Below are 25,645 nucleotides of genomic sequence, written 5' to 3'. Positions count from 1 at the left end.
AGCCCCGCCACCTGAAAGCAGGCCTAGATAGGAGATAGGAGGCTCATACTATAAAATAAAAATATTGACAATTAATGACTTTGAGCATGGGACAAAACTGACCATGGATCATCAACAATGTACAATGTAGTTGCAGGGTAATGTAGATTATGGGTTCATTTTCACTTTGTTGCAATGTAAGTATGTTTTAATAATTTCCTGACGGTTATTGAATGTATAGATGTGTTACACGTATTTAATAAACCTGGGCATCATCGCATGTGTTGACAATAAATGTACTTTATTAAATGCAAAGATGAAATATTGAAAATATATATTAAACATTTTGAAAAATTCAAGCACTTCGAAAGCATTTTACTGAGGTGCCGCAAACCCATTAACATGTAATTATATTTACATCCTAATTTACTTCCACTATTAGGATTTACCATATTTACTCAAATCTAACGCGCACATTTTTTGGAAAATAACATTTCCAAAATTTTAATGGGCATTAGAATCGATGCCACAATACATTCGGGGCAATACCCGAAATTTTTCTGGCAGAGTAAACCTAGTGGATTCAAACAGATGAATTCTCTGACGCTCTCTCTCACTACAAGTTCAACTAAGGAAAAGTTAAATAAGGTGTGAATTAACCTCTTTCAGGACCAAGGTTAAGTAAAAAAAAATCCTTATACCTTATAGTGCCCTATTGCACTTAGGTCCAGCGGCAGACAAGGCTCTCCTTGAGTGTTCCATGCTCCGTCCAGCGTCACCCCACATCACTCCTGTCCTAAACGCTCTTCCTTACCTTGAATCCAGCAGTGGGCAAAGCTCTCCTTGAGTATTTCCATGTCCTGTCCAACATCACACTGCATCACTCCTTTCCTTTCATAACAAATGACCAATAGCTCATTGTAAATTAAAAAACATTAGAAAGGGTTGGAGTAACCCTTTAACTTAAAAATTGCACTTTAGTTTTCAATTGACCGCAACACACTGTTTAGTAAATCATGGACTTTACTATACCTTTTAAACTTACCTTCTCTTCAAAGCAGAAATGGTACATTGGTACAATTGTCCTTAGTACATTGTCACCACATGGGTGACCTGCCAGTGTTTAACCACATGGAGTATTTGTCAAGATTTGACAAAGACCAGGACTTTTTTCTTTCACTTTTTTTTTTCCCCTTAATGGTATACATTCAGCTTATGCGCACATACTTCTCATTTACACAAAGACTTTTCATTAAAAAAAAAAAACCTTCATAGAAGTAAATAGGAACCTCAGTGTTTTAGACAATGAGCCGTGTCCATAATGTTAATCTTACAATCTGAAAACATCACTTAATGACATAAAACACAGAATATACAGCCATGCAGCGCCAGTTACACATAATATAAAACAAAAATATGCAAATCTTTAAAACAAAGATAAACCTAATCATGGCAACAGCAAGAAAACTGCATTTATTAAGTCTATAAAAGACAAACGGTGGTTACCAATGGAAAAAAGGTTTAGAAAGTGTCTCGTGGTTGCACATGTCCAGTGTCCAGTCTGTGGAAGGTGTTCATCTAGTGGTAGCAATATGTCATGGTTCAGACCACTTTAAAGGGATTGAATTCTTGAAATGAGGGGCTTTGCACAAGTTTAAGTGGGCAAGTGTTGATCAGTCTTCATAGTTTGATTACCTTCCCAGTGCATTGGCCCATTACATATAAGGGCTGTACATGTATTTATTTCAGCAAAGGAGAGTTAGTTTAGCTAGGACATTAAAGATGTTAGTGATTGTCCAGTGCAGTAGCTTCATCTACATCATGTGGTCCCTTTATTACCATTTAAGTGGATATTCCCTGACAAACATTAGGTTTCCAAAAGCTTCACTGTAGCTTATCAGAAGAAGATATTTATTCAGGCCACATTATAGAAAACCCTAAACATGGTGACTTGAGAATCCAGCGTCCCACTTCCAAAATGTTACGCTCTCTAATGGAATAGCGACCAGTAAACTGGAATTTCATTGGTTGTCCAAGGGTTCCTCTACAATTATTGTTTTATGGAATTGTGGTAGTTCGTAGACAGCAGTACCATACTGTGTAACAATAAGGATGCCTCAGAGACTGCAAAATACAAAAAACAGCTGTTAATATTTTCTTTTACTTTAGTAAATAACCCTGGTTGTCAGGAAAATACAAAGTTAAACCTTGTACATCATTGCAACAGATTAACACAAGAGGGAGCTCATGGGCTAGAGAATAAGCAACACAATCACAGATGGTACTCACATAGGAAATCAGATCCATACATTTCAAAGAAAAACAGCTGTAATAGCCTGATAACCAAGTATGAGCATGTACCAACCCAGTGTGGAAAAAATACGTAATTAAAGGGATTTTATAGTGTTAGGAATAAAATCTATATTCCTAACACTCTGGTGCCCTCCGGCAGAGAAAGGGTTAAAACACTTAATTTACTCACTCGATACAAGCACTGATGTCCCTCCTGGGGGAAGGTCAAATGTGCATGGCATCAAGCGCCGTGAGCGCATACGGCCCTCCCCATAGGAAAGCAAGTACTAAGTGCTAAGTGGGACTGGTACATTGCACCCAAGTTTCCATCTGCAAGGAGGCAATTTGCAAATAGATCTTTGTAAACCAAAAAAATTCGATGAAGCTTTAAAGGAACACTATAGGCACCCACCCATCTCATTGAAGTGGTCTTGGTGCAATGTCCCTGTCCCATAGCCCTGCGATGTAAAACATTATAGTTTAAGAGAAACTGCAATGTTTGCATTGCAGGGTTAAGACTTGCTGACAGACAGTCACTAGAAACACTTCCTGCTGTTTGATGTTTTGCATGAGCAGGTCCAGCATCTTCCCCCCCCCCCCCCTCCCCCTCCCCCTCCCCCACCCCTCACAAACTGGCTAAAACCATCAACCTCTATTTCAAAGGGCAGCTGGCATGGACGCCAATCATTTGAATAATGCAAGATGGGCATAATTTATTGTGGCAGACAAGAATAGCACCTGCTGCCCAGGAGTGACTGCATGGTTTTATTGTATGGTTTGATAATACACTGCTCAAAAAAATAAAGGGAACACAAAAATAACATCCTAGAGCTGAATGAATTAAATATTCTTCTGAAATACTTTGTTCTTTACATAGTTGAATGTGCTGACAACAAAATCACACAAAGATTAAAAAATGGAAATCAAAATTTTCAACCCATGGAGGTCTGGATTTGGAGTTACACTCAAAATGAAAGTGGAAAAACATACTACAGGCTGATCCAACTTTGATGTAATGTCCTTAAAACAAGTCAAAATGAGGCTCAGTAGTGTGTGTGTGTGTGTGGCCTCCATGTGCCTGTATGACCTCCCTACAACGCCTGTGCATGCTCCTGATGAGGTGGCGGATATTCTCCTGAGGGATCTCCTCTCAGACTTGGACTAAAGCATCTGCCAACAAATGGACAATCTGTGGTGCAACGTGGATGGAGCGAGACATGATGTCCCAGATGTTCTCAATTGGATTCAGGTCTGGGGAACAGGCGGGCCAGTTCATAGCATCAATGCCTACGTCTTGCAGGAACTGCTGACACACTCCAGCCACATGAGGTCTAGCATTAGGAGGAACCCAGGGCCAAATCGCAGCAGCATATGGTCTCACAAGGGGTCTGAGGATCTCATCTCGGTACCTAATGGCAGTCAGGCTACCTCTGGTGAGCACATTGAGGGCTGTGCGGCCCCCCAAAGAAATTCCACCCCACACCATTACTGACCCACTGCCAAACCGGTCATGCTGGAGGATGTTGCAGGCAGCAGAACATTCTCCACGGCATCTCCAGACTCTGTCACGTCTGTCACATGTGCTCAGTGTGAACCTGCTTTCATTTGAAGAGCACAGGGCGCCACCGGCGAATTTGACAATCTTGGTGTTCTCTGGCAAATGCCAAACGTCTTGCACAGTATTGGGCTGTAAGCACAACCCCCATCTTTGGATGTTGTGCCCTCATAGAGTCTGTTTCTGACCGTTTGAGCAGACACATGACATTTGTGGCCTGCTGAAGGTCATTTTGCAGGGCTCTGGCAGTGCTCCTCCTGTTCCTCCTTGCACAAAGGCGGACGTAGCGGTCCTGCTGCTGGGTTGTTGCCCTCCTATGGCCTCCTCCACGTCTCCTGATGTACTAGCCTGTCTCCTGGTAGCGCCTCCATGCTCTGGACACTACGCTGACAGACACAGCAAACCTTCTTGCCACAGCTCGCAATGATGTGCCATCCTGGATGAGCTGCACTACCTGAGCCACTTGTGTGGGTTGTAGACTCCATCTCATGCTACCACTAGAGTGAAAGCACCGCCAGCATTCAAAATTGACCAAAACATCAGCCAGGAAGCATAGGAACTGAGAAGTGGTCTGTGGTCACCACCTGCAGAACCACTCCTTTATAGGGGGTGTCTTGCTAATTGCCTTTAATTTCCACCTGTTGTCTATCCCATTTGCACAACAGCATGTGAAATTGATTGTCACTCAGTGTTGCTTCCTAAGAGGACAGTTTGATTTCACAGAAGTGTGATTGACTTGGAGTAACATTGTGTTGTTTAAGTGTTCCCTTTATTTTTTTGAGCAGTGTATATATGTTGATGATACATCTAGGCAGACAGATAATATTAGTAAGTTCTTTATATTTATAACATTCAGTGCAATGAAAATCCTTACCTTTTAGTCTGCTAGAGAGTTGGAGCCAACACTTTAACCACGTCCTGCAGTCTTCTGTACTAAGGTGAGTCGAATTAAGGCCCCTGATATAACAAGCCTGAAATGCAAAAAGAGAAGTTCAAATATGTATGTAATGTCATGCAATATACCAGCATTTAATTTTCCCATGTTAGAAAATCTGAATATGCAAAAATAAGCCAACAATGTGTATACACCTTACGGATAATGAAAGGGTTAAAAAACAAAAACCTTAACTTAAGGGGACAGTTCCCCAAGCCGTATTTGCAGGGAGTTGGAGTTCATTGTAAAAGGTCTGTATTTGCAACTATACATGTTTTTACCTTGCATAAGCTACATTATTATATACTATACTTTTGTTTCTACCACACAAGAAACATTTTAAACAAATGTACTTTATGTTTTGATAGAGGTTTGTATGGGAAACCGAATATTCAAGGATATAATTAACATGTATGTAAACAGGTTGGTGGTCGACGAGATATCGGATTGCCATCATGGAGTCCAGAAACACACACACCCCCCCCCCATTTAGTGGCATAACTTGTCATCACTTCAAACTGTTTTTGTTGCATTCTTTTGGAGCAACAGCACAAAAAATGCATTTAACGGTTGAACTTGATGGACTGGAGAGTTTTTTTTCAGCCAAGATTACTATGCAACTATATTAGCGATCAGGTAAATATATTAAGATAAGAAAAGCCAAATGAGTCGTGGGTGTGACTGTGCCCTAACTGTAATAAAGAGTCATACTCAACAGCAGGGGCAGGGATCAAACTCCAGTCCCAAGAAAAAGATCATATTTTTCCCATTAATCAAATGTTAATGATTTGATTTAAAAAAATTGTATTATGGTGTCACTTTAGAGACTATAAAAAGCAATCTATAATTGGTGTTAAATTGCTAGCAAAATCATAAAATGGCACTTTATACATTTATAAAATTAAAGCTTAACCCCTTAAGGACAGAGCTATAGGTTTGTTCCACTTGACTGTCTCGTCAAGTGCCCCCATACACATTATATAGAGTTTTGTAAAGGAAAGAAAGGGCTTTAATTTAACATCCAATACTATAACACAGGGCTTGACAAGTTTGCTTTCAATCTAGGAGCCAGTTTTTCCCCCCTACGACAAAAATACAATTCTTAAAGGAACACTATAGTCACCAGACCTACTACAGCTTAATGTTGTGGCTCTGGTGTCTATATATTGTCCCTGCAGGCTTTTCAATGTAAATACTGCCTTTTCAGGGAAGAGGCAGTGTTTACATTGCTGCCTAGTAACACTTCTAGTGGCAGTCACTCAAACGGACACTAAAGTGTCTCCTAACTCAGTGCTGCACAGTGAGTATGGAGACGCTGAACGTTCCCCAAAGAGATGCATTGATTTATCGTATCTCTATAAGGAGATGCTTATTGGTAATTGATCTCAGCTACTGAGGCGGGCCAGCTTTGGCAAGACTGGCACGGCGTTGGAAAAAGATGACACAGAAACACAGATAGTGACGGCAGATAAGACCCATTTGGCCCATCTAGTCTGCCCAATTTTCTGAATACTCTTATATCTAGAATAGCCTTATGTCTATCCCAAGCATGGTTAAACCCGCTCACTGTGTTAACCTCTACCACTTCAGCTGGAAGGCTATTCCATGCACCCACTACCATCTCAATAAAGTAATACTTCCTGATATTATTTTTAAACCTTTGCCACTCTAATTTAAGACCATGTCCTCTTGTTGTGGTAGTTTTTCTTCTTTTAAATATAGTCTCCTCCTTTACTGTGTTGATTCCCTTTATGTATTCATATGTTTCTATCATATCCCCCTGTTTCGTCTTTCCTCCAAGCTATACATGTTAAGATCATTCAACCTTTCCTGGTAATTTTATCCTGCAATCCATGAACCAGTTTTGTAGCCCTTTTCTGAACGTTCTCCAAAGTATTAATATCCTTCTGGAGATACGGTCTCCAGTACTGCGTACAATACTCCAAGTGAGGTCTCCCCAGTGTTCTGTACAATGGCATGAGCACTTCCCTCTTTCTACTGCTAATACCTCTCCCTACAGTAAAAACATCATTCCATTTGATCGGATGGGGAGCTGGTGACCTAAACATACACATTCACTGACTGACAGCCTGACAGACAGACATACACTGACAAACACACACAGACACAAATTCTCTCACACACTCACAAAGTATTATTTATTATTTGATACACTCAAATAGTCAAATAGATACACACACACACACACACACACACACACACACACAGAAAGATTCATAGACACATAGACAAATACATATACAGACATACACACGACAGATACAAACATACCTACAAAAAATAAAACAAAAATACATTTATACCCACCCTCCTGTTTCCTACCTTGGGCTCAGGAGGGTGTCTTCCCTGGAACACAGGGAACTGGGCAGAAGCAAGTGACATCAGGTTAGTGGGGCTGGTTGCAGCTGATGGGAGTAGGCTGCCGCTGTTCCGGACTCTTCCTTCTCCTGTCTCTCCAGCCCCGTGCAACTCTCTGTGCGCCGGGAGGAAGTGAAGAGAACTGTAATTACTTCCTCCTGGCAATGAGGCCGCGCAGGGGAATGGACGAGCAGCTGGCTCTATGGAAAGGGGGCTGGCTGGAGGCTTTAACTCAACCCTACATTATCTTTAGCCCAAAAACAACATTTACCCACACCAAGTATGAGCCCTTACCCTAGCACTAAGTGTAACCCTCACCTAAACCTAAATTAACCCACCGTGAATATCAATTTTGTTTATTCTGTATTTGACACAGTAGATGATGGTATGTTGCCACCATCTACTGGCCATTTCAAAATTACACTTAGTGTAATCTAAATGAGCCTGGGGTTAGTGGTGTGAGCAAGCAAGGATTTAACTCTGATCACACCCCAATCTCTTTGAATGCATTTAACAGTCATTTAACCCCTTAAGGACCAAACTTCTGGAATAAAAAGGAATCCTGACATGTCACACACGTCATGTGTCCTTAAGGGGTTAAGGAGTCACTTCCAGAGCTGCAATAACTCATCAAAAATTCTGGGGCCAGCAAAATCAGTGGAGCCCAAAGTATCCATTAATACCTGGGGTTAGTGGTGTGAGCAGAGATTTAACCTTGCTCACATCACGATCATTTTAATAAGCCTTGAAATGCCTATTTAACAAGATGTTTGCAGTTCTGGTTTCCAGCGCTGCAAACAGCTCATGTAACAGACTGGGGGCACTAAAATTGGCCCAGCAGACAGGTATCAATTTAACCCTGCTCACACCAAATTTACAGGATGTGTCATTACACCCTAAAGACATTAAAGCCCATTAAAGTTGGGGCGTAATGACACGTTCTAACATTATTATGGGGTTACATCTGAAAACAAATCTGGATGTTGCAATGGCCGAGCACTGCTCTTCTGCTGTTTAAAGCAATGCACCTTTAACAGGAATGTCTACAGCTGACACAGCTTAAAGCATCAGGCTCAATTCTTTGGATTGTCCAGATCGAAAAGAACACACATTTAATCCATGATATCAACAAAATGCATTCAAAACAATATGCAAAATAAATATAAAAAAAACAAACACACAACAACCAAAAAACTCCTATATTTGATGTCTAAATCCTCAGGCTTTGCAGGGTTTAGGTGGGCTATGCACAAATCAGGAAGTTAATCTGCCAGTTATGATGCTTCAGTAACTTTCTACGGAAAAGGTAAGCTTATCTCATAAATTCAATCACAGCCAAGATTATGATAGTTTTAGTTTAGTTTCAGCTTCCCGCTGTAGAAAGAAACAAATGAATTATAATTTCCATAAACCCCTGTTGTGCAGCCTATCAAAATAGTACTTGTACAGGAGGAGTAAAACATAGTTAGTTGCGTGACATACTTGAGTGACAAGGACAGCTTGTAGTTGCAGTGTAGTGTTTTTGTTTTTTTTGCTAAATGCTGCACTTATAAGACACTATGTGCACTATGGGACAGAGGCAGTGTTGTAGTAACAGCGAAAGTAACAATGCATTTGTCTTGGGCGGCACTTTCAGGGTGGCGGTAAAATCGCCGCCGTAAAGCGCCCTGGCAGATGCCTTGTCAACCTCTTTCATGAGGGGCTCAAGAGCTGGCCGGCTGGCCACCTTATGGCCCCGCGAGATGGGCATCTACTTATTTTGTGGTCCAGCAGCGAGTGAGTGCTGTCCTCTGAACTCTTTCTGCTCGGTTCCCCTGCGCGCCCAGACATGATACCAGAATATGACATTATGCGTGAGGGAACTGAGCAGGAAGATTACAGCTCCCTTGCTGCCAACGCTGATGGCTCACCCACACACCCAGCAGCACAAGATCTCCAGCAGCAGCAGACAGGCCAGCCGCACCACAGGGAAATAATCTACTCCAGCTCTCCCAAAGGTAGGGAGGCTGGGTGGATTTAAATAAAATAAATCTATAACAGTTTGCGAGTGTGTGAGACAATGTGTGTGTGTCAGTGAATTTGTGTATGTCTGTGAGTGTGCGTGTGTCAGCGTATGTCTGTGAGTGTGCGTGTGTCAGCGTATGTCTGTGAGTGTGCGTGTGTCAGCGTATGTCTGTGAGTGTGCGTGTGTCAGCGTATGTCTGTGAGTGTGCGTGTGTCAGCGTATGTCTGTGAGTGTGCGTGTGTCAGCGTATGTCTGTGAGTGTGCGTGTGTCAGCGTATGTCTGTGAGTGTGCGTGTGTCAGCGTATGTCTGTGAGTGTGCGTGTGTCAGCGTATGTCTGTGAGTGTGCGTGTGTCAGCGTATGTCTGTGAGTGTGCGTGTGTCAGTGTATGTCTGTGAGTGTGCGTGTGTCAGTGTATGTCTGTGAGTGTGCGTGTGTCAGTGTATGTCTGTGAGTGTGCGTGTGTCAGTGTATGTCTGTGAGTGTGCGTGTCAGTGTATGTCTGTGAGTGTGCGTGTGTCAGTGTATGTCTGTGAGTGTGCGTGTGTCAGTGTATGTCTGTGAGTGTGCGTGTGTCAGTGTATGTCTGTGAGTGTGCGTGTGTCAGTGTAGGTCTGTGAGTGTGCATGTGTCAGTGTAGGTCTGTGAGTGTGCCTGTGTCAGTGTATGTCTGTGAGTGTGCCTGTGTCAGTGTATGTCTGTGAGTGTGCCTGTGTCAGTGTATGTCTGTGAGTGTGCCTGTGTCAGTGTATGTCTGTGAGTGTGCCTGTGTCAGTGTATGTCTGTTTGTGAGTGTGCGTGTCAGTGTATGTCTGTTTGTGAGTGTGTCAGTGTATGTCTGTTAGTGAGTGTGTGTCAATATGTGTGCGTGATTGTGTGCATATGTCAGTGTCAAATCAGTGAGAGTGTGTGTGTATATCAGTGTATGTGTATCTAAGAGTGTGTGCCTGTCACTGAGTGGATGTGTCAGTGTGTGTCTGTCAGTCAAAGTGCATGTTGGTCTTAAACAGGAAGAGGTGCAGCAAACTTAGATTAGGGAAGGGTGCCTGAATTTCGTAATGCCTAGGGCAGCACATATTCAAAATACACCACTGGATAGAAGACCTCCTTACATCATCAATTTGTTATGATGCTAGAAATGTCTCTTTAATGGCAGTTTCAGTAACACGATGTATATTATTAATTGACCTAATCATCCAAACATACATAATACGTCCCCTTTAGGTAGCAAATCTTAACAATTCCTGCTTTGCTGCTGCCTTCTGGCCACATAGGATCAATATATTTCTCACCCTCTTTACTTCTACTTCGGAAAGCTTGCCAACTCCAAGCTTGAGCAGTGCACAGTCCAGGTTATGGATCTCACAAATATGGCTCCCGAGCCGACGCTGCAGAAAGAAAGCTGGCAAGTGTGGTGTCAGGAACAGAACACGGCTAAAGGCTTTCTGTTAGAAGAAATATAATGATGGACAGTAGATTCAGAAAACAATGAATTACAGTAAGTATTTCAGAAAAAAAAACAACGCTCATGTGTAATCTAAGGATTCTAAAGTATCCCAGTCACCAAAAATTGATGAATAAATCAATGCACAGGGAAATAATTACGTAGTGCTGCTTAGCAAGAACACGTAGTGCATGCTGGGATGAGTCTCTGTGTGTTTCTCCCCGCCCCACCATTGATTCTGTTTTTACTTCTACCTACAAAAGATGTTTGAGGTTTAAATCATTTTTACTGTTTTACCTCTACATACCTAATTTTTCTTTAGTTCTTTCAATAGGGATGGGCAACTAAAAAATAAGATCTGCCCTGTTACCTATGTAAATGCTGATGGTTATCTTTTGTGTTTAGAGGAATTTGTATATATTGTGTCTATATTATTGTAATGTTGGTAATAGTATCTTACCAGTTGATGGACATCCAGTCTCTTCAAACCCAAGGGCGGGCCGGTGAATGCGGCACCGACTGCTTGGATATCATTTACCTGCGGATGGGATCCATGCTTCACCTAAGAGACAATAGGTCATATTCAGAGATCACTTGAACAAGTAAGAAGCACACACTTTATATAACATTGCTTGAGTGCAGCTTTTCACTTTCAATGGTCACCTTTATACTGCTCCAATACCAATCAGGACTTAAAATTTCAAATCCTGCACTACTAGACAACTCAAAAAGTTACTCACCACTGCAACCCCCCAACATAAAGGACCATACAGAGTGCATTGCTGAAATGCTCCTTGTATAATGCACTTGCACTGCGCAAGGATTGTTTCATGGCTAACCCTGATGCAAGACACCAGGAAAATAAATTGGATTGGTGGAACAGGAGTCCAAAATAGGCACTTTCCTGCCAAAAGCCGAACAGTTGGGAATCCTGGTGTTGTGTACTGGCTGTGTGTAAGTGTGTGTGTTGCGTGATGTGCTGTGTATTGGCTGTGTGCAGTAAATGTGCTTAGTGTCTGTGTGTTGGCTTATCGAGTGGGTGGTGTGCTGGCGTGCTGTGTGGTGGCTGTGAATAATGTGTGTTGCTCTGGCTGTTTGTAGTATGTGTGTGTGTTGTGTGCTGGCTATGTGTTTGATGTAAACTGTGTGTGTCGTGTTTGGCTATGAATAATGGTGATCTATGTTTTGCCCCCTCCTGCTAAATTTTCCCTACTGGCCCGTAGGGATTAACTCTGTCTAGTGGTTTACAGAGGGAGAGGAGGGATTTCCTCTAGCCGGTGGTCATTGGAGAGGTTAATTTTGCCTGGTGGTCCAGTAATCGCTCCCTCCCAGTCCAGTGCTCACAGCACAGCTGCTGGAAGTACTGGCGGCTGTGCTCTGACTCATTAATGAGCACCCGACCATGAGGGAGCAATTACTGTGGTCTGCTGATTGAGGTGCAGACCACACATTCCCTGCCCTTGTCCTGTACTCAAGGTAAAAAATAACTTCCTGCCAAGGCCCTGGAACTACATGTACCAGGCATTGGGCAATGTAAATTTCAAATCCATGTTGGCATATGTTACCAAAACACACATAGAATAAAATAATAGTCTTGTTGTGCATTAGTTATTTACAGGCTCAATATGTTAAATAACCAGTGAATTTGAGCCACAGTAACATTCCTGATCACAGGTTCACAAATAAAGCAGTACCTGGGTGCAGAGATTTAGCATCTGGCTTTGGAGCGACTTTTCCGTGACTTGGGGAATGGCTTTTGACAAGTTGTCCAAGATATCTACATAGGATTCCATTCTCATGTGGTGATAAATATCCAAGAACTCTTCTTGCTGATTTGGGGTCCAAAAATGACGAATTAACAACTGCCGAGGAAAAAAATACCTTAATGGAGAGAGCAGAAATTAAGATTTAATAAGAGCATTCAGCATATAATTAAAAATTCGAACACGTGGTAGCATATCAATACATTCAAAAACCCTAATTACAACAAATTGAATGCACACTTTTTTTCATATGCAATCTAAAATAAGATTTTAATGTAATAATGTAATGTATTAATTGAAATATAAAAGAACATTTTCTAGCATGTTCCCATAATCTACTTTCATTGGATGCTAGTCATTAAGGGGTGCGGTCAATACAGTTTATTATCAATTCGTTTTTTTTCTAATCATGGACTATAATCTCTTTTCTGTCTACTTATACTATGTTTGGAGTTAATTCTTTCATCTCTCTATTTACTCCACCTTTTGGCAACTTAAATCACTTACAATTAATTATGCATGATTAAGTGTGTATTTAAACTGTATGTGTTACACTGGTACTCAGGGATGACAAAAGGTTGCAGAGTCCACCTTGGTGGCATACCCTTAACCCTTTGCTTACGCTCTAACCATATACCTGCCCTAACATTAAAGTGAACCTTTGCAGTTTTTTATCTCTGGCTTGACTCACATTATATAGTTAAATATTTCTTCCCTTAATGCTCTTAAAAGCTCATATATATATATCTATATATATTTTTTTTAATTCTTTATTTTGGTTGTGCACAAGATTAACAAACAGCCGGCGTGCGCCACAGCAGCGACATCCAGTAGAATAGGTGAACATTGGTATTACATGTTATGGCATTTGATTTACATGCACATTATTTATAATATTTATATGAGCTCTAGAACAGTAGTTTAGGTTCACTTTTGGTTTTGAAAACGTTAGCATAATGCACATGTCATGGAGAAATAGGTAGAGGAGAGACATAGGATGAGAGCATGGCTTGTGCATGAGAGTGTACATATAAGGTTAAGTAAGTTAGTACATAGAGTGTATCCAGGAAGCTTATTCAGAGGAGTAATAGAGATGAGAGACAAGGCATGTACAGGCATAGTAAAGACTAATCTATACCTTAGAAGACATGTTAACAGAATGTTGATTATCGTTGTGTTAGTCAGGCTTAATGCCTCAATGAATAGAGATGGTAGGCATATCATCTTTTGCAGACTATATGAGAAAGAAACCTTGCTATATAAGGTACTGACATGCTGGCAGTAGTGAGAGAGGGTGATGGTCTCTTAACTGGCTAGCTGTTATCAGCTAGAGCTTATATGAGTGAGGCTCAGTGTGTATTCCTTAGCCAAGACTGCTAAACACCAACAGTATGTCTGGCATTATATTCTCATGGGTATAAGGCAGGAAACATGGTATAATTAGCTGTGGTAAAGATATTAAACTTGGTTATGAGCGTGGAGCAGGGATTTTACATAGTCTAGTGCGCAGCGTCCATGGCAGGCAGCACGGAGCTCCGGTTTTGGGACCTGCATAGGTAAGTCCCAGCTCCAATTTAGGCCATGTGCAGTTAAGTCCCGAGGCACTGCAAGCTGTGGTTGATTGCTGTTGGTGAAGGCCAGTCCCGGGTTTTTTTGCCTTGTTGTCTGGGGAGCTCTGCAGTAGCACGTCTGTCTTCCATGCTGGTCAGGCCCCGCCCACCCAAAAGCTCATATTTTAAATGCATTTCCATTACTCCTGCATCTTGCGGAGATTATTAAACATGTTTCAGTGGGTGTTACACTTGCTGTAAAACACACCTTTCCTACAAATCCCTGTTTGGGAAGAAGCAGGTTAAAAGTCCCCAACACTTTATGTAAATAAAACTGATCTGATCTCTCTCCCTCCATTTTGAGAATACCTATCCAAAGCTTCTGCAATAAATCATTCTGGCTGTTTTTCGCCTCTGTCTGTGCTTGCTGCAGGTACTGCTCTGACATAGAGCCTGCCCCTCCCCTACTTCCCCTTGCAGGCATTGCTTTCCCTTAGATTGAAGAATCCAAGCAGGAGGCACACCAAAAGGAGACTCTTCCTGGTAAAAGACATTCAGAGCGCAACTTTATCTCTTTGCAATTTGGCACAGACTGAACTGACTGAGAGGAGGTGGGAAGGGCTCTTTTTTAATGAGATTTTAGAGAAAAGACATTTGCTAGGAATTGTGCTAGTATAATGTATAAATGAAATTTGATTATCTATCATTTAAGATTTAAATGTATTGTCATGACAGGTGCTCTTTAACCCTACAACTAACCACTAATCCTATCATAACCCTCTTCTAAAGTTAGTACTGATATCAGCAGATGAGTTTTCTATTTAAAACAGTAAAGAATGTTGTTGTCACCACCTACTGGCTGTTTTCAACATTACAGGCCTATCTTTCTAATGCTGAAAATCAGGCATGCTGATTACACTTGATCACTACTGGGCAGCTGGCAACGTCCAGTACCGATCACAATCAGCATGGGGCCATGTTGGGAGACCCTACATGATTAAGGCTCATACAGCCGAAATGTTTTTTACCATGAACCAGGGGCACACGTGGCTTCAACAAATATTGCTTTATTAGCACATCTTGCTGTGATGCCTATTCTTTAATATTTTCTATTATATTAGGAGATGCTGTTGCGGTCTGTCCACACTCTGTGGACCTCCCTTGAGCACCTGCCAGCCCATATTAACTAAAGTTGAGCATGAACTGCTCACCTGCGGTGTCTTCTAAGTATTTAACCCCTTAAGACCGCAGCCAAATGTACAAGTTGTGATCCAAAAAAATGTAAACAAACCACAGAATTTTACTATATGTCTGTTCAACAATAATTTACCTCTTTCATACTAAGTGCACCCACACTTATTATATATAATTTTGTTCAGGGGAAACAGAGCTTTAATTTCATATCAAACATTCATATATGGAACTCCATTTTATATGAATAAAATCTAAAAGAACTTGAAAACATTAAGAAATCTTGTTATTTTTCAATTTCAGCATGGCAATTTAACTGTTAATGTCAGAATTCTGTTCGATTTTCCTGCTTTAAAACATACATATTTGTATTCAGAAATGTCTCACGAGTAAAACAGTACCCCCCATGTATAGGTTTTATGGGGTTTTGGAAAATTACAGGGTCAAATATACGGCTTGTCCATTATTTTATTTTCTACATAGAAATTTGACAGATTGGTTTGAGTGGCCTAGGTTGCCTTTGAGACCGTATGGCAGCCCATAAATAAAAAATTCCCACATCATGGCATACCATTTGAAAAATTAGACATCCCAGGGTATTCAAAATGGGATATGGCCAGTCTTTTGTAGTAGCCACTTGGGCACAAACCCTAGCCAAATTTAGCGTTTTTTTACATAAAAACTGTACTTTCACTGATAATATTATTGTTAGTATATAGTTTACTGCCCTGAAACACTCCTAGTTCTGTTCAGTGATGTCTTACGAGTGCCACAGTACCCCCCATGTATAGGTTTTATGGTGTTTTGGAAAGTTACACGGTCATATATACAGCTTATCCATTTATGCTTTATTACATTGAAATTTGTGATTTTCTGGGCCTATATCGCATTTGAGAGAGCATGGCACCCTGGATAATAACATTTCCACTATTATGGCATTCCATTTTCAAAAGTAGGCAACCCAGAGTATAAGAAATGGTGCATTGTAAGATGTCTGTTCTAACCACTTTATCAGAAATGAAGGGCCCACATAGCGGTTATAGCTTTATTTGTGCTTTTTCACACACATGAACTCACTTTTCACAGGACATTTCATATTCCTGATATGAGTTATTGCAACAAAGCCTCACTATTTGTATTTAACATTGTCTCCTGAATGTAACAGTACCCCCATGTACTAGATTTTCAGTTTTTGGGGGAAGTCACGGGAACAAAAATATTAGATGTCCTTTTCAAAGTTGGAGATTTGACAAAGTGATTTGTCAGGGCTTAGGGGAAACCCCTGCGATTCTTCGTCACTGTGCCACAGGCTAGGGTTTCAAAACAATATACATTTTTAAATAATTCTATACTGGTATAATAATTGTCAACCCATAGCCTATATCCCTTATTCAACAAGGGAAGGATTAGATCCCAAACAATCTTGCCACTTGTCCCCACAGAATCAGGGCATCCTGGTGGGTCAAGATGGCTATCCTTCCCCTGGTAAATGCAAAACGCCCATGTGTAACCAGTACAGGATTCGCATAATTTATAAAATTTAACGCCATATCGGGACCGCTTAGATGGAATATATTGTTTAAATAGCAGTCGACCTTTAAATTTCATAAGGGACTCGTCAATTGACATATCTTTAATCGGGGACATAATTTTCAGAAAATCTGTCTGACAGGAGTTGGATAAAGGGCCGAATTTTATAGAGCCTGTCAAACAGTGGGTCGTTTCTAGGGGGACACAGTGAGTTATCATTAAAATGAAGGAATCGCAGCAGTTGCAGGTAGCGATCCCTCTGCATAACCTCAGGGAAAAGAGGGGTAGCCAGGATACGTTGCTTGCTCCAGTAGGACCGGATACTGGGCTTTTTAACTATACCCATCACTAGGGTTAAAGCCCAAAACCGCTTCATCTCTGCGACATCCGTGGGTCCCCACATATTCCTGCGACCATGATGGGACCCCAGATGTGCAGAGAGATACTGCATGGCAAACAAATTTGTTTGCTGAGCCATGAGCTCAAATATATCGTCTGACATAAAGAGCTCAATAAAACGAATTGTCTCGCAGTCGTCCACTGTTACAGTGAACGGCAGTATTTCTGGGGCCATCATATTTGGAGGCACCCAGTCTCCGTCTGGCATTGGGCTTGCTGAGCATCCTCTTGTGAGTGGTGGTGGGGCACCATCACTTGAGGTCTCACTCAGAGGCTCAATGTCAGAGGCAGTGATAGTGGCACTCTGCCTGCCAGAATGGCATACACCTCCTCGGCTGAGTAGCGACGTGCCATTTTAGGGGGACAAATTAATTTATATACTAAGTGGATAATTAATTATCTACCTGCCTAACACCTACTACCCGCCCTCAAAAAATAATATAAATGTACTAATCACAGTATAGGCAGCTGCAATCAGTACACTGCCGCCCTGCGGCGTTTAGAGCCGGCCAATTAAGGACGGCAAAGAACGCCCTGCGGTCTTAAGGGGTTAAAAGGCTGTATGCAGAGCTAATTTTGAGTGCTGCATACAGTTACTCGAGTCGCCTTGGGTCACTGGGGTCCTAGCTGGTAGAGAAAAGTCCCAGGTATTGGATTGAGGGCTGCATATAGTGCGTTTGTGAGTCTGGGCCAACTAAATATGGACCCAGAGTTTTAATCTTGCACACAATGCATTGCACTTAATGGAGATATAAATCACTTTGAGCCCTGCATACAGAACATCTGAAAAAGTTTAAGGCCACTAAAAATGGCCTCAGCTTCCAGAGGGAATCCCCAGCTATAGAATGATACCTCAGATTTCCTGGTGTGAGCAGGAATTGAACCCTACACTCAATACATCCTAACAGCGTTAGAGCCCAGTATAGTTAGAACATAATAACATGTCCTAACATCGTTAAGTGATTAATAAAGTATGGAAGCCAAAAATACTTTAGTGATAAAGGAGGAAAAAAAACTGTAAGTGATTCAGAATTTTATTTCTAAAATAAAACTAAAAAGCACAAATTATAGGGATTTGTGATAAATATATTTTATTATACTAAAATCTGTGCTTCACGTCCTTGCTGAATGTGAATGATTACCTTATAGCCATTGTAAAACAAATTATACATTCTCAGAGGCTGTTTGAATTGCATTTTAACATGTGATACAAGGTTTCATACCCGCCAATGGACATTTGAATTCAGTGGAGCAAGTTCTACTTACATCAGAAGAAAGACAATGTAGTTGGCAAAAGGTGGAATGGAAATAAGCACCACAGGTGCAGCCTTTATAATATCTCTGCGAAACTGGAGAGAAAATAAATACAATTTTAAACATTTTAAAAAGAGGAGGAACATTATAAGTGAGTCAAGCAACACCTAAATATATATAAAAAAATAAATAAAAAAATACAGATTAGAAATATTAACAATAAATGTAATTATAGGGCCAAGTATACAGAGAGTGACAAGGCCAAAGTTGAAACACCCTTTGATGTTCCAAATACATTTGGAATAATAATGTTGCTGTTTATGGTAAAGACAAAATAGCGTATCCTTATTGTCTACTTAACCCCTTAAGGTTGCAAGACAGAATAATTCCATCCATATTTTACCAACAGGGCCAGTATCCAGTGGTGTATCTTGGTTTTGTGCTGCCCTAGGCAGGACAAAACTCAGCCACCCCCCTCCCCGCGCGCGCGCGCGCCACCCCCACCAACCCTTCCCCCCTGCCCCGCCTTCTAAATACACACACATTCACTGACAGATACGCATACACTAGCTAACAGACACACACAGTCAGACACACACAGTCGGACACACACACACACACTAACAAACACACACAGTCGGACGCACACACACTAACAGACACACACAGTGAGACACACACACTAACAAACACACACAGTCGGACGCACACACTAACAAACACACACAGTCGGACACACACACTAACAAACACACACAGTCAGACACACACACTAACACACACACACACAGTTGGACACACACACACTAACAGACACACACAGTGAGACACACACACTAACAAACACACACAGTCTGACACACACTAACAAACACACACAGTCGGACACACACACACACACTAACAGACACACACAGTGAGACACACACACTAACAAACACACACAGTCGGACACACACACTAACAGACACACACTGTCGGACACACAGTCAGACACACACACAGTCAGACACACACACACACACACTAACACACACAGTCACAGACACACACACACACACACACACTAACACACACAGTCACAGACACACACACACACACTATCAGACACACACAGTCAGAGACACACACACACACACTCACATTAACACATTTTTTTTTATTTACTCCCCCCCCCCCCCTTACCTTTGGGAATGCTGGGGGTGGGGGGGTTCTCCCATTCCCTGGTGGTCCAGTGGCTGCAGGACGGCACTGGCGGGCAGGCTGGGCGGCCGGCGAGGGAGCTCTTCCCCTGAGCTCTCTGCTCAGCTCCCTCGCGCGCCGCCCGCAGAGTGAGGCTGGGAGGCGGAATATGACGTCATATTCCGGCTCCCAGTCTCACTCTGCGGGCGGCGCGCGAGGGAGCTGAGCAGAGAGCTCAGGGGAAGAGCTCCCTCGCCGGCCGCCCAGCAACCAGCCCAGCATGTCTGTTAGCCGCAAGGCTAACAAGACATTTGCCTTGGGCATTTGGGGGCGGCGTTTTTTGCCGCCCCCTGGAAAATGCCGCCCAAGGCAAATGCCTTGTTTGCCTCGCGGCTAATACGCCCCTGCCAGTATCCATATTTAGTGGCCCCAGACTGACAAATGAGCTGTATGCAGCGCTCAAAGTGATGAGGGTCAATAGATGGTGGTCACAGACAATTCCGTGTTTTATCTTAGAAATCCCTTTGCTGATATCAGTACGGATATTAGCAGACAGAAACCATTTGGTTTAGAGTTAGGATTAGGTTTAGGAATAGGGCAGCTTCCTAAACAGCTTCCGTAAAAATATATGTAAAAGTAATATTGCGGCCACCACTGACAATTGGGTGTCTAAAGTAACAAACTAATTTAGAAACTTCATAGAACACACTTCACAGCTCTGAGGTACCGGGAGTCAAGGGAGAAGAGTACAGTAAATTTTCGTACTCACTCTCCCCACACCCAGAAGCATAGATGTAGACATTTGAGGAAACAAATTCTGAGGATTTTCTTAATCCCAATTTTATACGAGTCAGAATTAACTATTTTGCCCCATGTACGTCTCCACAATTAGATAAAGGGACTGGATCGCAATTGAATAAAGATATCAGGCCATCAGATAAGCCTATCAGCAATTACGAGATTATAGTAGCTAAACCTAAACTTAGTTTATCCCCTTGCCCCATAAACAAGCAGTAGTTTTTCAGAGGACAGTATATAGCCCAAGAGCACCCGTCCGAGCAGATCCTAGCCTCTTTTTTCAATATCTGAGAGGCACCCAGGAGCAAAAAGAGAACCTTAGATATAAGGGGACTAGATGTGGAAGACTATGCAAAAAATCTGAAAATAATTGGATCAAAGTAAAAGGAATTTTAATCTCTCTAAGTTAGTACTTATTATTTGTTAAATGACACTATTGAATTACATTTTCTTTTATCCACGGGTGGAAGATTAATTTACAGATTTAAATGTATTTGCTTGTAAACGTGCATTAATACGATCATCTAATTTGCAATCAGCCAATACGTTAGGGCATGAATCTAAATTTTTTTAAAAGGCAGCTGATAAACTATAATGAATCTATTTGGCTACATTTATTAGATTAGAGAATAATTATGCTACATCTAATGAGAAGTTTGATAAAGACACCTTTTGTTCCATCCAACATCAATACTAATTTCACAACCAAGTCTAAATGATTAACTCACTGTAGACAAAGACAATTATATTATGGTCTTTACGGAGGCAGCACTAAAAGAGTTCAAACAGATGAACCACAATGGAAATTAAATTAGAGGTCATAACCTCACTAGAGAGGAAATAAGAGCTTTGCACAAACTTTGGAACAACCCTAATATTATCAAAGGAGCAGATAAGGGAAGGGTGATTGTGAGTCTAGATAGGACTAATTAAATGGGGGAAGCCTACTTAATGCTTAATGATCCACTGTATTATAAGCACTTGAGTTCTGATCCTAGTAAAAAATATAATAAAGGACTTAGTAATGCGGTAAATGTGACATTTACAGAGGGAAGGCCTTTTGACTAAATGAGAAAAATACATTTCCTGATCAAACATGGCAGCATTTATTTATGGGTCAGCTCCTCCCTTCACAGAAGAAAGGACAGGAATATAGAACTCTGAAATCGGTATAAATATAGGCAAATGCAAGATGGGAGTTTGTCTTGTACTAGTCTAGACTTCCTTTTTATAGGTTTGGTTATCATGAACTTAATTCCTAGCTGGCACTGTATTTATCCAGCATATTACTTATATTTGAATACCAATGGGTAGCTGACCTACAGCTTCTGGGGTACAGTAATTTATCTCAGCAGATATTATGACGATATCTTATTGATTACTTGTTTGGCTTTTGATAAGTCGTGTTAGGTTTCTGCAGATCAATATTCTCAATATTTTGCTAGCAAATGTATAGATATGGAGAATCTCCCAGCTGCTCTCCTCCCTTAGCAACCGCAGCACATGCTCTGTAGTTTCTATAGATGTTCCCTAGCCAGCACTAGGAATGGAGTGACATGACGTCCCTCTGTTCCAATGCAGTCCATGAAGCCAGCCTGCCAACATTAATGATGAGATTTGTTTTGCTTGGGGATGCATCCTAAGTAGGGCAAACCAAAGAAAACTTTGTGAGAAGCGGAGGACAGTCTGGAGGTGGATGTTACACGAAGACTAACACCCACAAACTGGCGCTGAAACAGAGTAAAAGTGAGTGAATCTTTACATTGAATACACCATGTAGCTTATAATATATGGTGAATTCAAGGTGTACAGGAGCATTTTAAGGTAAGTTGTTTTTCTCACAACAGGTTCACTTTAAGTAAGAGATAGCATTCTGACACTCTGTGAAAAAACAGTAAAGCCACTGTTTTGAATAAATATAATTTATAAACTTTCTAGAGAGCTTTAGATCTGTGAGTGGAAATTGAATGGAAATGTACAACTTTGGTCTAAAATTTGCAATTTCCTTATCAATGCTATGCAATTTGCACTTTAGTGAATAAACCTAAACAGTTTTCAAAATATCTCGGTAGAGACTGACACCCAGTGTTTAAATTACTAAACTCTATGTAGTATGCTCTCGAAATCTGATGTGCTGGTATTTCATGCCCCGTATCCCAACAATAACATAGCAGCATTTAGTATAATTATTAAAGTGGTACTTTTTGTGATTTCTTTTTTTTTTTATTGTACATATACCTACTTGTCTTAGTTTCTCCATTTCTCTGTAAGACAGCTGATGAAACTCTACTCCTTGATGAGTCATTTTTTGTTTGATCATTCCTACTTCTTTTGCCTCAACTAACAACATCCGAAAACCTGTAATAGTAAAGAAAGTAAATGCAATGCAGTAGGCTCATGCTATTTATCAAGGAGGGTGTTTACAGTACATTACAATGCAGTTCGCATAAATGCTTGCTTTTAGGAATGTATAACTTACGTGGGTAGAATTAGGAAATTTAGAGCCCACCATATAGATTTTCTTCTGTTAACAGACAGGAGTCACTCAGCACACGATGATCAATATGCATTTTACAGGTTAATAAAATAATAAGAAAGGGTGTACTTACTGAGCAAACACTAATTTGGCTAGTGTCCGTTTAATGCAGGTATGATTACTGTTTAACAGAATCTATGACAAGAGACTGTATACCTCTATAAATGTATCTATTGCAGATATATAAACAGTGATCAATCATATTTTTATCAATGTAGGAGCACACTTACCTTTCATGAAAGTAGAATATAATTCATAAAACCTTGGAAACTTTCTTTCCAAAAATCGCTCATATTTTTCATTGACATATTTTGCTTTTGAAACAATTAAAGAGATCACACCCTTTGGTTTGCTACTGGTAGATAAATGGCAAGGCTGATACCTGTAAACAACAAAGATCATATCAGTGCATTGAAACATAAATGGATGTTCATCAAATCTAGCAGCAGTAAATAATTTCATACTGCTAAAGGAAACAATCATGATTTTTGTATTTGTTGGATTTAAAAGTAATGTGATAATGGAAGCAAAAGAGAGTGCAAAATTACATCAAAAAACTAGCACCTGGGTAGAATGTAAAGTTCTTCATAATAAAAGGGGAAGAAGCAAAAACACATTAAAGGGACACTATTGTCACCCAGACCACTTCAGCTCAATGAAGTGGTCTGGGTGCCAGGTCCCCCAGGTATTAACCCTTCAGATGTAAACAGAACAGTTTCATAGAAACTGCTATGTTTACATAGCAGGGTTAAAGGGAAACTCCAGTGCCAGGAAAACGATCAGTTTTCCTGGCACTGGAGGGTCCCTCTCCCTCCCACCCCCCAATCCCCAGTTGCTGAAGGGGTGAAAACCCCTTCAGTGACTTACCAGAGGCAGCGACAGGTCCCACGTCGCTGCTTCCTCCTCCCCCGCCGCTCCTCCTTCTGCTTACGTCGGCCGGTGGGCGAGACTGATCTCACCCGCCGGCCGAGGAGACCTAATGCGCATGCGCGCACCCCATAGGAAAGCATTGAAAATGAATTTCAATGCTTCCCTATGGGGAATAGAGCGACGCTGGAGGTCCTCACACAGCGTGAGGACGTCCAGCGACGCTCTAGCACAGAAAACCTGTGCTATGAAGCAGGAAGTGTCCTCTAGTGGCTGTCTAATAGACAGCCACTAGGGGAGGACTTAACCCTGCAAGGTAATTATTGCAGTTTATAAAAACTGCAATAATTACACATGCAGGGTTAAGGGTAGTGGGCACCCAGACCACTCCAATGAGCAGAAGTGGTCTGGGTGCCTGGAGTGTCCCTTTAATCCAACCTCTAGTGGCTGTCTTCCTGACAGCCGCTAGAGGCGCTTTAGCGATGCTGGATGCGAAATTCTCATCCAGCGTGCAGAACGTCCATAGGAAAGCATTGAGAAATGCTTTCCTATGGACTGATTGAATGCGCGCGCGGCTCTTGACGCGCATTCTGCTCCACTCGGGAGCGGACGTCGGCGGGGGAGGAGAGGTCACCAGCTTCGAGGGAGCCCTGCGCTGGATTAAGGTAAGATGCTGAAGGGGTTTTAACCCCTTCAGCGCCAAGGGAGGGGGACCCTGAGGGTAGGGGCGGGGGCCCTAAGGAAGCTATAGTGTCAGGAAAATGATTTTTTTTCCTGACACTATAGTGATCCTTTAACCCCTTAAGGGTACATGACATGTGTGACATATCATGATTCCCTTTTATTCCAGAAGTTTGGTCCTTAAGGGGTTAAAGGTCACTGGTAGAAAGTGAAGAATGGAAAGAGAATAAGAGAGAGACAAAAGAAGTGAGGGGGGAGGATGAAGACCTGTGTCACAATGCATGAGAGCAAAGGCATCACAAGGCAAAAATGCTAGCGCTGTCTCTGGATCCCTGAATATTAACCTAGTCGATCAAAACATCAGAATGTTGAGATGTGTCCCCGACAGGGAAAACGTATCCAGGATGGCCAGACTTGGGAGTTTGCAGAAGTCTAATGAAAGGTAGCGGTTAGTTTTTCATGTAAGCATCTGCCAAATCTTTGCAACAATCTCCGCCATCATGGGAGGCAATGTTTTCCCCCCTGTTTCACTAAACACATGCATGCCACTGGAATTTATACTGGTAAGCTGCTCTCTATGGCAAGTCTTTATTTAGCAACACTGGCCATGGATCTGCACCTAGGAAAATCTGCAAAAAAAAAAAAAGGGAACCTTTGTCATAAACAGGAAATGGCTGAGGTACGGTCCACATCATTTCCAGAGTCTTCATCTGATTATGAGGGCAACCCATGTCTAAGAAAGCATTTTTTTAAAATTTTATTTAACAGGCTAATATTTGGTTTTATTTTACAAGCAATTACAAACACATATAACCATTGTAACATTTACCCTGGGTTACAAAGAAGTGCAGTACATCAAAAAAATAACAGATTGACACCGCAGCCCATTAAATACACAATCATGAGGAGTTCATTATAAGGTCAGCCATGCTGCAGGTGCCCTGCCCAACTCTTGTATTTTGTTTTGCCATAGGTGGGATGTCAATGATGTCCTTAATATTGGACCTTGTGCTGTCACCTAGCTTGAGACAATGGCCAGACCGTGTTTGGTGGTTCCTCCTCATATTGATTATTATGAGTAATGGCTCCAATGGGCTGTCATCGCCAGTATCAGTAATGTGTCTATCAGGGAGGTCATGTTGGTTTGGCAATGCCTCCTCTTCCCATCACTCTCAGACACCCATGCCTACTCACAGCAAGACAATGCATTTCCTGAGATGCCGGTTGCCTCCATCCAGCACTGACCGGCAAATCTTCCCCCTGTACAGCGCCATGTTTTAGGAGGAGGAGGAGAGCATCAGGCAAC

General features: G+C 41.6%; 1 protein-coding gene across 1 annotated transcript; it reads right to left on the bottom strand.

The window, feature by feature from the left end:
• Positions 1 to 1,280: 1,280 nt before the first annotated feature.
• LETMD1 (LETM1 domain containing 1) lies at positions 1,281 to 25,645 on the bottom strand. The gene is made up of 9 exons (XM_063428040.1): positions 25,534 to 25,645; positions 23,022 to 23,173; positions 22,498 to 22,613; positions 18,288 to 18,370; positions 12,283 to 12,469; positions 11,049 to 11,150; positions 10,437 to 10,589; positions 4,701 to 4,797; positions 1,281 to 2,103 (listed from the first exon to the last, which is right to left on the bottom strand). The coding sequence occupies exons 1-9, from the start codon at positions 25,611 to 25,613 to the stop codon at positions 2,030 to 2,032; spliced, it is 1,044 nt and encodes a 347-aa protein (XP_063284110.1). The 5' UTR covers positions 25,614 to 25,645; the 3' UTR covers positions 1,281 to 2,029.

This window comes from Pelobates fuscus, chromosome 1 (genome assembly GCF_036172605.1).
Source record: "Pelobates fuscus isolate aPelFus1 chromosome 1, aPelFus1.pri, whole genome shotgun sequence".
In the NCBI taxonomy this organism is placed as follows: Eukaryota; Metazoa; Chordata; class Amphibia; order Anura; family Pelobatidae; genus Pelobates; species Pelobates fuscus.
The sequence above is the reverse complement of the archived record's forward strand: the minus strand, read 5'-3'. Positions and strand labels throughout refer to the sequence as shown.

Bases quoted from the DNA above. Each gene is read 5' to 3' on its own strand.
- LETMD1 (XM_063428040.1), bottom strand. From the start codon at position 25,613: ATGGCGCTGTACAGGGGGAAGATTTGCCGGTCAGTGCTGGATGGAGGC. The intron at 22,614-23,021 runs GTAAGTGTGCTC...TTACTATTACAG, and splicing joins ATATTCTACTTTCATGAAAG to GTTTTCGGATGTTGTTAGTT. The intron at 18,371-22,497 runs GTAGGTATATGT...TTTTCTCTCCAG, and splicing joins AAATGGAGAAACTAAGACAA to TTTCGCAGAGATATTATAAA.